The sequence below is a fragment of the Anas platyrhynchos genome, chromosome 10 (genome assembly GCF_047663525.1).
Source record: "Anas platyrhynchos isolate ZD024472 breed Pekin duck chromosome 10, IASCAAS_PekinDuck_T2T, whole genome shotgun sequence".
NCBI lineage: Eukaryota > Metazoa > Chordata > Aves > Anseriformes > Anatidae > Anas > Anas platyrhynchos.
Genome location: NC_092596.1, coordinates 18805731 through 18818435, shown reverse-complemented (window position 1 = coordinate 18818435; position 12705 = coordinate 18805731). Strand labels below are relative to the sequence as shown.

Sequence of the window (12705 nt, the reverse complement as noted above, 5' to 3'; positions counted from 1 at the left end):
GCATTTTTGAGGAAGACATTGACATGCAACTAAAAGTAGATGCTTAAGTGCGGATGAAAAAAATTGTGATTTGAAGAATCTATTATCAAAATTTTTAGTTGCCTAGTTGAAAATTAATCTTTTCTCTACGGCTTGCCAGCTCTATGAAAAGAAAACATTCTTTATTTTACAGCAGTGGTCTACATTTTTGTGAGAGCTGTAGTAGGCTGGGCTATATGTTTGTATAGTGTTTTCATGACTTCCACGTGACTTCACATCTGCAGAATTCCTGCAATGTTGCTTCTAAGTGAACAAGAGAGGAAAAAACTGAAGTCAGCTTTCAAGGAGCTGAAAAACGTGTAACAGCAATTCTGATGCAAATGTTATTTAATCAGAAGCAGTTTTGCTCTTCACTATGTCTGATTACCATGGTGATTAAAATCACCTTTTATCTGAAGATATTGGGATAAAAGATAGAATGAACTTGCTTAGTCCCAACTCGTATTGAATAAATTATTTTGAAGACACATTAACATTGTTCCCTAATGCAGATGAAGATAACAGAAATTAAGTTCTATGCTAGTGGTTGATGGATATTTCTGCTTTCCCTTTTTAAGTACTGTTTTATAAGAATTCATCTGCCATTTATTCACATTGTTATGTACTAGTATCAGCAATAATTCAGTTGTTTCCTTGAAAAGTTTACACTTGCATTGGCAATTGCAGGGTGCAATTCAAGAAGGTCATGCTTGTTTTTTTACTGACTGTATGCTTTCTTAATTGCTGTGTTCTTTCTATGCCCTTTAGCATAAACAGAAATACATACTAAGTTTATTATGAGATGCATATTACGTTGACAGTATCTTAGCCTTAATCCTTTGAGTTTGTTTCGGCTAGTGATTGCAAGAGGTACCTGGTATGGTAAAACATGAGGCATATTTACATTCTGTTAATTATTCGTTTATGGTGCTGGATGCCAATTAGATCAGTGTTAGAATTAATTTGTGAAGTCTTTATGTTTCATATTCATGTCAATGGTCCATTTGAATATGCTGCATTCTTCCTGAAATGTAATCTTCACAGAAGAAAGGAAAAAAATAAATAGAGATTTACATTATGGTCAAAAATACCAGTAAAAGTACAACAAGGCTTGGTATTTTCTTCTCCAATTACATGAGTTGCTCAAAAATTATAAGCCGTGTTTATGCAGTATTTTGAAGCCACGTGGAAAATGGGGGGAGAATTAAAACTACTGTAAATGTTGTTGTTAATATAGATCAAAACCATCTCAAGAGATGCAAATAGATGTAAGCATGGTAGACAAAAAGAAATTAGAAATGAAAATATTATCTCAAAAAAAAAAAGTAATGGAAAATTTCTGTTTATGAATATGGTAGGCAAAATGAAAATCATAGAATCATAGAATATCCTGAGTTGGAAGGGACCCTTAAGGATCATCAAGTCCAACTCTAAAAAGATTCCATGGGGGTAAATTGTCATGGGAAAAAAACAAAATCATTAGACTGAAATCTAGTCGGGATAATTACAGGTGAAGAAAGGCAATGCTATTAGATTCTTTCACTTAAGGGTTCTTTGGAAATATTTACTGGACAGTAGCTAGTGTTAACTTTTAATACATGCAAATTCACCTTTCTTTTTCCTTGGTAGAAAAAGTATTCTTATTTTCAAAAGCACGTATTGTTACTTTCGAAAATACTTTATAGTCTTTATCCAATATAATTGCTATTTAAATTTATATTCATCTATTTTGTAGAACTGCCAATGTTAAAAACCATTTCTGTAATAATTAGTTGATCAAATAGCTTTTTCTACAGTGCAGAAATCAGGATAACAGAATTGCTCATTGAACTGTTGTGAAATGTAACTGTGTCCCCATTTAAACTGGGAACAAGGTTGGTGTCTAAATTTTGTCTCAGTGGAATGATTGTTTTCTCTGTGGTTATAGTATCTCATTTGTAATAGGATTGTTAAGATGCTGTCTTAACAACAGTAATTTCCCTAATTATGTGGGAAAGAATACCATGTTAATGAGCCTCTTTTTACTGTATGATTAGTGTTAAAACATTCTTCCCAAAATTGTTTAATAGTTGTATAGATAAAGTTAACTTCATGAATTAAGTAATGCTCATTTGCCAAAATATATAAATGTATATATACTTATAAGGTTAAATTCTGTAAGACATCAAATGATGCTTATTTTAGTGATAAAAGTGGATTTCTTTTTCTCAGGTATAGATGCCAAATTAAAGTAATTTGAACGTTATGACATTAATTTCATGGCTGTTTGTTAGTTGTACAGTCAAACTTTGAACTTGAAATTTCTGATCACTGGTGACTTCTGTAATCCACTGGGAGAAGTTTAAGAAATAATTATAAAGTAACAATATTGCATTTAATTTTTTTAATGTGCAGCGGAAACAAAGACTGCTTCTGGGTTAGTATGCAGAGTATACATTTTTGTTGGAAGCAGAAAGTTGCATAATGTTTGCGAGTTTTTTAGTTTTTATATGTATTTTTGTGTTTTTTTTTTTTTTTAGATAAAATATTTGAGTTGTTAACTATCAGCAATTTTTAAGTGATTTTCTAATGCTAAAAGTGCTGTGTCAGCTAATTATGTCACTTACAAGTTGCTTAATACTGTAACAGAATTGTAACCTTTGAAACAATAGTGGAACTTCATTATGGATATCTTCAATTGTTATGGTATTTTTCTCTCTCTTTTTTTGGAGCCACACAATCATTTCCTTCCCACACAGAGGCAGTGTCTGTGCACACGTGTGTGCGTAAATAATCCTTGCAAGGGGCAAATGATCCCCAGGGGTAATATTTATACATTTCACTTAAATACATTCCTGTTGAAGTAGACCTTGACCACTGTGACATTTTCTGAAAATAAGTGTGCACTTTTCAGAAATTGTTTTTAGTGGTCTGCCAGTGTAACAAAGCACATTTTTCTCATTCTATTAACTTGATATAAGCCTGAGATCAGGTTATCATAAACAATATGCTTAATTTGGTATGTAAGCAAGGATTTCCCTTCTTTTGTAAACTGACGTGAGGTGTAGGTTCATTTATCAGTCATACCGTCCAAACTTGCTCTCCATTTAATTAAAAAGTAAATAACAGTCACGAGATTGTATTATAGTGCAAAATGCTAAGGAAGACTGCTTCCTGAAGATATTTATTATGCTTGCAAAATGAATTTAGCAGATGAATAACATACAAATGTATGAAAACATAAATACATACTTGCCAAAAGACACTGAAAATTGACCTTGTTAAGTGAATATATTGCATTTTAGAATCCTAATACTAGTTACGAATACACAGTCTTTTTTTTTTTTTTTTTTTCAAAGTTTATAAGGGACATGGGTTTGACTCATGAAAGAGCAGTGAACCATTTTGGTAGTTCCACTGTTGAAATGTAACTCATCAGAAGTGCTAACAAATATAGTGCAAGATGTGATTAGGAGTATGAATTTGAAACCATCTGGAGAAGCAGACAGGTAGATATGTGTTACCTAAAGTGGCATTTGATAAGGCTCTTTCACTAAGGGCCTAGATTTGAGAAAAATTTCCTGCAAAGTTCCAGAAAGCTTCTGTCCAAATGGCCATGCAATTACTTACGTTTGTGTTAATTTAAGTTAGTTTACAATTAGTACATTTGAAACCCAAAGAGTACAACCTGTTTTGCAAATACATTTCCCTTACTGGAAAAGGGAGGTGCACCAGTAAAATACAAGGGCATTCTCTTCATGATCTTCTCCTAGTCAGCATGAACAAATCAAAGGGAAGACAGCAGAACACTCTAGAAATGAGAACATGTTCCCAGGGGCTCTTGGGAGCCAATTCAGATTCACAGCTACTGCTCAGAAGAAACCAAACAGGCAGGAGATGGACCATGTTTTGTATGGATGGTCTGACGTGTTCTGATTTCAAGCAGTTTCTGTAATCTGTTCTCCAGAGCGACTAAAGTGACTGAAAAGACCTAAGCTATTCTGCTGTGTTGTTTTACCATCACCAGTCAAAAGTGCTATCCCAGTTATTATATTTCTTTTTAAAATTGTAGTATCTAACCCGCTTTGGGTTGGAAGGTGACTTAACATCTAGTTTCAACCCCTTGCTGTGGGTAGGGACACCTTCCACTAGATCAGGTTGCCCAAAGCTCCATCCACCCAGGCCTCAAACACTTCTAAGGATGGGCATCCACATCATATTTTCATGGACAATTTTGATTAAGAATAAGTTAATTTAGAAACTTTTTTTTTTTTTTTTTGACTTAGCTGATTTGTGTCTGCAAACTGTTGCAGGCTGTATTAAAATAAATCAAGGAGGTAGCTTGTAATATGTGAAGTACCTCAGCAAAAACTGTGGGTGAGGTCTGAAACTTCTACTGAATATTTTATTTATGAATTTTAATGAAGGCTGACTAAAAATGCAATTCTTTGTCCAGTTTCCATTTAGTCAACTGACAACTTTCATTAAGATGCAGTGATGAGAGCATACCCAGCATAAATTTCACTTTGAGAAGTTAAAAATCTCATCACTGTGTTCTACAGCTTCTGTAATTCATGTCTCTTTGTATTGTATATTTTGATACCCCAAAATAGGGTGTTCTTTAGCAGTCGCAGTAATTAGCAGGTAGAATAGCACACTCAGCAGAAAATGTGGAATGCTGTGTAAACATCTATGGAGTATTGAAGGTTTTTTGCATACATTCTGCCAATTTTTTTTTTGAAGGTCAAATGATTGTAATTTTTCTACGCATAAAATATTCTAACATGCTAACTAACTCTATGTGTTTTGCAATCATATTATTCATTAGATGTTTCAGATCAACATGGAGTATAATAGTTTGGTTAAAATGTATTTACAGATCTTTGATTTAGAAAATAAATTTCATGCAGAACCAACAATAAACCATTGAATAAGCATGTGTATGGTAAGGTAGACAAAGAAAATTAACAAGATTTTCTGTACAGGAAGACTTGTATTTCAGTCTTCAGGTTGCTACTCTTGTTCTGCTCCCTTCCATCTGGTGTTGAAGATAAGTTTATATATGTGACATATTATACTTAATAGTTGAAATTACATTGATATATAATTTAAATTTACCAAGTAATTATACTGATAATCATTATGTAGAAATTAGAACCAGGTATTGATTTAGGATTTGCATGCTCTTATATCAGGTCTGGATTTAATCTAATGCATCTAAATGTAACTGAGAACCGGGGCAGAATACCTTTTGCCTTAATAAGCTGCTTTTAAACTTTAGCATTTGAGAGCCTTGAATGTACGTTTAAACTCCTACATTTTGTGCAAGTCAGAAGTATCTTCCAGTAATGTAAATCTTTTGCATAAAGTAATTATCTTCCCACTCTTTGGTGGAGTAATTTGTATTAGCCTGAAGACTGAGAGAGATAAATAAAATGTTCACCTCCTACCTGCTGAGCCTAGTCTATATTTTAGCTTTAGATTATAACACAGATGTGAGCAGGAAAATAAGTATTCATCAACAGTTTCGTAATATTGCAGCTTTGACCTCTTTTTCTTGTGGTGTGCTGTGATCAACTTTTATTAACAGTCTGAAATGCAAAGGAAGTTCACAACTTAAATATGTAAAAAATAAACCTTCTACTTGTTTTATCATACTGCACTGTAAAATCCAGCAATTTAAAAGCAGCAAGTTTGCTTCAGTCAGGAGTGAGAAGGGGGGAACCAAATAGAAAACCAAGAGGAAGATTTGGCAGAAATAGAATTCAGCTTTTACAAAGTATTGCACCTCTTAGTTTCACTGCATTTTTTTTTTTACTCTTTCTTTTCTTTATCTTGCCTTAAGGTCATCCATGGTATTCTTTTACATGAGTAGCAGTGTAGTATGTGGCTAGTAAAGATTCAGTGCATCATAAAAATAAGAGTCAACACAAATATATATGCAGTACTACAATATTTGCGGTATTCAGTTTCATCAGATTTTCCTTGTGCTTTGATTAAATCCCCCAAAAAGTGGCCTGTTTCTACTTCAAGATGTTCTTAAAGGAATTTTAGCAGTGAAAATACAGTCATTCAACAGCATCTGTCTGCATGCTGAAAATGTCATCAATAATGCACAAGATCACGTCTTGAAGAACAGTAGGATTGGCATAAATTTTACTTAATAGAGCATCATATAAAAACTAGGCAGGGATACCTGAAGCGCTGACAGCATCCATTACATAAAGACGTATGTCTGTGGCTTGGAAGTGTTATGTAAGTTTTTGTTGTTGTTGTTGTTTTGTTTTGGTTTGGTTTGGTTTGGTTTGTTTTTTAACATTCTGATTTCAATTGCACTGGGATTAATAATATCTTTCTCCTATTTTCAGAGGGTGATGAGACAGGAGTGATGGATAGTCTGCTTGAGGCCTTGCAGTCAGGAGCAGCATTCAGAGATCGCAGGAAACGAACACCAAGGGGACACGGTAAGATGATTTCTTAAAACTTTTAATTATGAACTGAGTGGAGAAAAGTTATTTTGCCAAGACTTAAAAATAATTTTCTCTGGAAACCACTGAGCTACTGTGAAAATTCAGTAGGAATTCATTCTTTTTGGTCATGGATTTTTAAATATAGCTTTATATTCAGGTAATTGGAGGCTCTGAAATATAACAAGGGTTCTTCTGTTTCAAGTGTAATTTAAAAACATGACTGCACAAAGCAAGTCTGTTTTAATCATTAAAACCATAAGTATAATCAGTTTATTGTAGGCAGTGATGAAAAATGTTAACTTCTTACACGAGGAAGAGTTTGGTATAAGAATATAGCCGGTCATCATTTTTAAGCACAAGTCTTAAATATGTTCTTGTTTGGTTGGAAGATGTACTCTGTGTAGCTGTGAAAGTTGATTTACAATAAAAATCATCTACTTTTTTGAAGAAGACAATAGTATTTTACAGGTGTAGTCTGAACAAGTAGTGCTTCCTGCAAGTTAGGTCATGAGGAAATTTGAGAAAGAGCTAAGCAGTTGCAGTGTTTTCTCTTTTCCATTCTTCTCCCCTTACAAGTATGCCTGTTGCATACAGTTTGTAAATAGCATTTACTATATATTTACCTTTTATTAAAGCTCACGGTATGCTCTATTTTCCAATTTTTTATTTAAAATATATTTTACATTTTTAAAAAGAAACACACCAAAAAAAAAAAGAAGCAGGCTTTAACCTAAAACCTACTTAGACTAGATTCTCCAGGTTTTTACATGGGTGACGCCCTTAAGCATGAAGGGAATGAAGAGGGTCTGAAAATACCTCACAATTAATAAGTGTATGAACATAAAGACAAAAAAATAAGGAATTGCATACATTTGAGTAATTTTCATATTGTTTTCTCCTGTGTTATTGTGGTTATTACCTTTCACTGGAGATAGTATTGAAAACTGATTAGTTTCTTTCAAATTGATTCTTAGATCTTGGTACTTAAGAGATTCTTGACACATTGACATAGTGAGGTTACGTAATACTTGGAAAAAAAGGTGTGAGGTTTCCAAAAAATATATATATTTTTTCAGTAAAGTACTTATGAATCCTTGGTAAATTAGACAAGTGTGTTGTGAACTTTAGACTTTGTGTGTGTGTTTTATATTGCTTTGTATAATTGTGAATTGTTAGTTGCCATTTTAATTAGTTTTTTCTAAAACAAGACCTTTATCTGAATAAACAGAAAGTGATACGCATTCTAAACATGTCCTTCAAAAAGGTGCTATTTAATTGTTAACTCGTTACATCTGAGTTTATGTAATTCACCTAAAGCATTTAATAACTTACGCAATGTAATGTGCTAGGTAATGCACACAAGTGTCATTGTGTTAAGTAATAACTTATACAAGGTAATGCTAAATAATGTGCCACTTGCTTTTATTGGTGTAAGTGCTTCTAAATCCATTTCAGTGTAGTATGTAAAGTATGCTTTGTTAGTTTTTCTGGAAAAGCATTACATAAAATTTTACACTGAACGTAAACGTATCAGAACACTCTTTCAAGCTTTTCAACACATCTTTTTTTTTTTTAAATTAACACTGGCATTACTGCAGTCATCAAATTCTTCTGAGATCCAGAAATATAAGGCTGTACATATATGAAATTTCAAGCATAGCAGAATGTCTGTTTGCTTTTGCACTAAAAATGCATTGCTTGTTAATGATTATGGAAATACTGAAGATTATGCTGCAGCCCCATGACATCTGTAAGTTGCATCATATAACATCTGAGTTTATGTAAGTGAGATGCAGGGCTGTGCCCGATGCTTCAGATGTTGAAATTGTTTCTTTAAAGTTGTTTTTGCCTTTCATCATAGGTACCTGAAACAGCTGTAGAGTATATCTTATGGAGTATTTTTTTCTGAGAGCTGACTTGACACAGTTTTTTCTGAATCTCTTAGAAGCTTTGTTTAGGATTCCAAAACCTTTTGGATGTCTTACATGTTGGAATAGACCTTTAGAACTAAAAGTTTTTATGAGAACCAGAAGAAGTGTTCATAGTGACTAGCTTCTCAAAAAAAAAAAGTCATCAAGAATGAGAATGCCAAGGTCATGTGGTTAGAATTTTATATAAGTTTGTAGGAGCTTTGTATAAGTTACTCACATTTAGGAATATTGATTTATTTTTAATTCACACTCTTCCATTTTAATAGGTATGTCTTGCTAGATGTTAAGGCTTAAATTTCTTGAGATTGGTGGCTGAATTTTGGCCACATCTCTGTGTGGTACCTGAAATTAGAGAAACCACTTTTACACACTTAAAAAGGATGTTTGTGTACTCATTTACCAACTACTTGAGTACTAATGAATAGCATGCAAAGCTAGCAGTCCACACTAGAGAAAGAGGCCAGATGGACTTCCTGGAAGTGTTGGGAAAGGTCAGCCAAGAGAAAGGGATGGGGATTAATCTCAAGATATGAGATTAAATAAGGATAGTGGGGGGTATTACTCTGTGTTCACTGTATCGATCTGAAAATCGAAAAGCTCTTTACGGCAGTGGACACTACTCTCCTTCCTTCATTTAACAGACAAGTAAATGAATGATGCATTTCTTAAGTCTTTCTAAACTAGCATACACCAGCGTTAGTGCTGAAAGAGGCAATCTTGCTCTGGCAAAAAAGATTATATTTTTTTTTTAAGCTTGTAACAAAAGGTATACCTGAGTTTCATTTTGTGACTAGCCTAAGCAAAGGGACTTCATGGAAGGCAGTAATACCATTGATTTTAGAACTCCAACCAATGTAGTTAGGAAAGAACTTCTGTATCAGGTGTGGTAACATACTTAGAAATCATACTGGTATTCAAAGTTTTGCACATGAAAAAATTTGTCACTAAAATAAAGTTCCTACCTGTTTGGAATTCTAGAATTTTGTGATTCTTTCAATTTCAGTTGATCAAGAAGTAATGGTAATACTGGAATATTTTGACTCTCTAAAGGGTCTGTTTTTTATGCAACAATCCGTGCATAATTCCAGAGCCGTTTGCAGGCATAAACAGCCTGAACATCAAGCTAGTCTGAAGCCAAACAACTACTAGCCAGTTTTTTAAATGGTCTTTAGGTTTGTCTAAGGAAGTGCTGATCCCAGCCCAGCAAAGTTCTTGAGTGGCTATGAACTACTGCACTAGTGCATAAACTATGCTGGCTTCTAAGTCACCTGCAGTGTAGTAAAGCCAAGTCCATTTGTCTACAGAAGACCCAATATGTATTTTCAGTAGTGGAGGTACTAAAAAGATTTATTTATTGCGTCAATAAAATAACTTTAAAAAGTGTTAGGTAATATCATTTTTTATTGATGTTTTAGGAATACTGAAATGATATTTGTATGTGAGATACGCTGGGGCTTGACATGGAATGATGCTTTATGAGTATAGTGGAATTAGAAAAATGTTTCTGCATTATTCCTAGTTTAATGCATTTTTGCATGCAGAAATACCTGGAAAGAAAATTAGAAACATTCAAACGAGATAGAACTGTGTATTTCTCATGTGTCTAGGGAAACACATAAACTATTGTCATGTGTTTGGGGAAAGCACAGCATTGCTTTGAATTTGGAAAAGGGTTATATGTAACATGTAACATTTCTTAAGCGTGACACAAATTTTTGTCAACACAGTGTTTAAAGGGGAAAAAGAAGCATATAAGAAATCTAGTAAGAAGTCTAGTTACTATGTCTTAGAGATATAAATAAGATTTTTTTAAAATCTGTTCTATTTCTTTCTATGCTAAAACTACTATTATTAGATGAGTGCTACCAAAAACCATACCCTGATATTTGAAGCTTATTATATATGAAGGATTCTTTTTTCTTTTATTTTTTTTTTTTTGGTATATATTTTGTAATATTGTCTAGGTATGAATTTCATAATGTTCATGGTTTTAAGAATTGTGGAGAAGATAATTTTAGGAGGATTTTTTGCCTAATAGCATATTATTTCTGGTTCTGTGCCATGATTTTTTTTTTTTATCTTTCTCCAAAAGGTCTTTGGCCATTCATTCATATTATGTTGGGCTTAAATGAATACAGGTCTGACTGCATGGCAGTAGACTTTCTCAGACTACATTTTGTAGTTTGTGCTCCAGGAAAGTTTGAATTTCAAGGAGCATGCCGTGTCCTGGTCAATCAAAATCTTTAATGCATCTTTATGTCACTATCCCCATTACAGCTCTGAAACATTGGCACAGGTGCTTCCATTAATGGTTGCACATTATGGCCTCAATGTAATGTAGCTGAACTGCTAAGTTTGTAATATACATAGCTCAGGAATTGCTCTCACATCCTAAAAACCATCAGTGCTAATTAATCACTGAATGTAATACTAGATCATTTCAGATTAAATACTCTAATATTTTAAAGGCTGCTACAAGTAGAGTGAAGTTACTTTTAATGATGAATAAAAGCAGGTCTGAACTTTATAATATAGGTTAATAATAATTGTAGTGGTGATACGTTTTGAGGAACTCTTAATTCCAAAACCTAGAATGATTGATCTATATCCTGTATAAACTAGACACCAACATCCAAAGAGTTGGTTTTGTTTAGTCCGTTTCAAAACATACTGCAGGAGTTATGATTAGATATGATTGGTTTCATTAGTTTCAGTAGAAGATCACTTCATTATATATATACTCCTTATTTCTTTTTTGGAGGCCAGTGTAGGCTGTAAGATTCCGTGAGCATGTTATAACTAATATGTGAATTAGTTTATCCTCTTTTACCCTTTCATGGAAGTATATAACATCATAATATTGCTATTTAAAAGCCATGTGCATACAGTACAGTGCGTTCCACATGGATGTCTAAAAATAAACAAGATAGTGGTGCTATTCAGATCAGAGCTCTGTTCTTTTTGCTTTTCATTTTTTGTGTTATTTCTGTATTTTTGTACATTTTCTGTTAACGCGTTAGGTGTTTCTTCTGTTGTTGAAGATTATTTTGTTTAATATGTCAGGTATATAGAACTGTAAAACAATTTCTATTTCTTCACAAACATATTATTGGAATGTAATGACAGTCTTTCTGCATTTTTTCCCCATGAAATTACGAAGAACAACAGACGCGTCGCACTGAATTAGGGAAATGTCCAATTATTATGCAGATTTTTTTTGCATTTCAAAGTGAACAGACTTCCAAAATAACATAAAATCGATGAAAATTAAAATCCTCAATGTTTCCTCAGGAGTTGATCTTCCTGAAGTTTTAACAGTGTGTTTTGTTTTTACTTTTTTGACAGCTTTGAACTCCAGTGATATCATTGGTAATTTATGAGAATGCCCAAAGTAAAACTTGACTCCACTACTTATCAGGGGATGTGTGAAGACTTTTGGGCTGAAAGGTTCATTAAGTCAGTCTATAGAAGCTGTCAGTCAGACTAAGCAGACCAGAGAATGCTTTTTTTAATTTTTTATTTCCTAAACAAAAGAGGGTGGGAGAAAATCCAGCTTTAGGGGTCGCAGCATTTACCTTCTATAATCTCAATACACGGCCAAATTATGCAGATTTAATCTGTGTCAGCAGAATGGATAAAACAGGACACAATGGAGGATGCAATTTCTTTATGGCTTTTCTTAGGGCTTACTTTGAGTTTGAATTAAGTTGATTTTAGAACAAAACCAAACTCCACCATTACTGGGGTCTGATTACAATTTAGTACAGTGTTGAGTCAACTATATGGAAGTCAATTAGCTTAATCATTTTATTAATATAAAATTAATCTGTGGTGAATCACATTATTTGTGTATAGACATAACTCACTACATGGTGGATGACACATAAGCATGTTTTATTTTTAGATTTTCTTTACTAGAATGAAAAAGGGAGATTTACCAAAAGTTTTCTTCGAGTAGACAACCAATCTGAAGGAAGCTAGAACTGTTGTGGAGTCCGAATATTTATTTGCAGTTGGAGTAAGATTGATTCTATTACTAAGGAATATACATTTCAGAAAAAAAGATGCTGTCTGTCTCTGAACAGAGTTTGGCTGTATTTCTGTGTTGTATTTGTAAAATGTTTGTATTGTTGAATAATTTGAAAGCTTTTTAGCACTGACGTGAGAATGTAGGGGTATATATAAGCTTGTAAAGATCTGTTTTAGCAGTTTGCTGGAACTGCACTTGTGTGAGTACTTACCGTTAGAGGAGTAGTTGAAAGGATGGAGGATTCAAAGACAAAGCAATCTAATGGACTATAAAAACC

The 12705-nt window shown here is 33.3% G+C and overlaps 1 protein-coding gene across 8 annotated transcripts in view; it reads left to right on the top strand.

Annotated features, from left to right (window-relative positions):
• Positions 1-12705, top strand: part of DIAPH2 (diaphanous related formin 2) — a 250622-nt gene that overhangs the window by 128524 nt on the left and 109393 nt on the right. For all 8 annotated transcript variants that reach the window (XR_011811856.1, XR_011811855.1, XR_011811854.1 and 5 more), the window contains one exon: positions 6366-6461. Coding sequence is in view for 3 of the 8 variants with exons in the window: in XM_072043112.1 (XP_071899213.1) it covers positions 6366-6461 (96 nt within the window). In the remaining 5 variants the exon portion in view is untranslated. The remainder of the gene's footprint in view (positions 1-6365; positions 6462-12705) is intronic.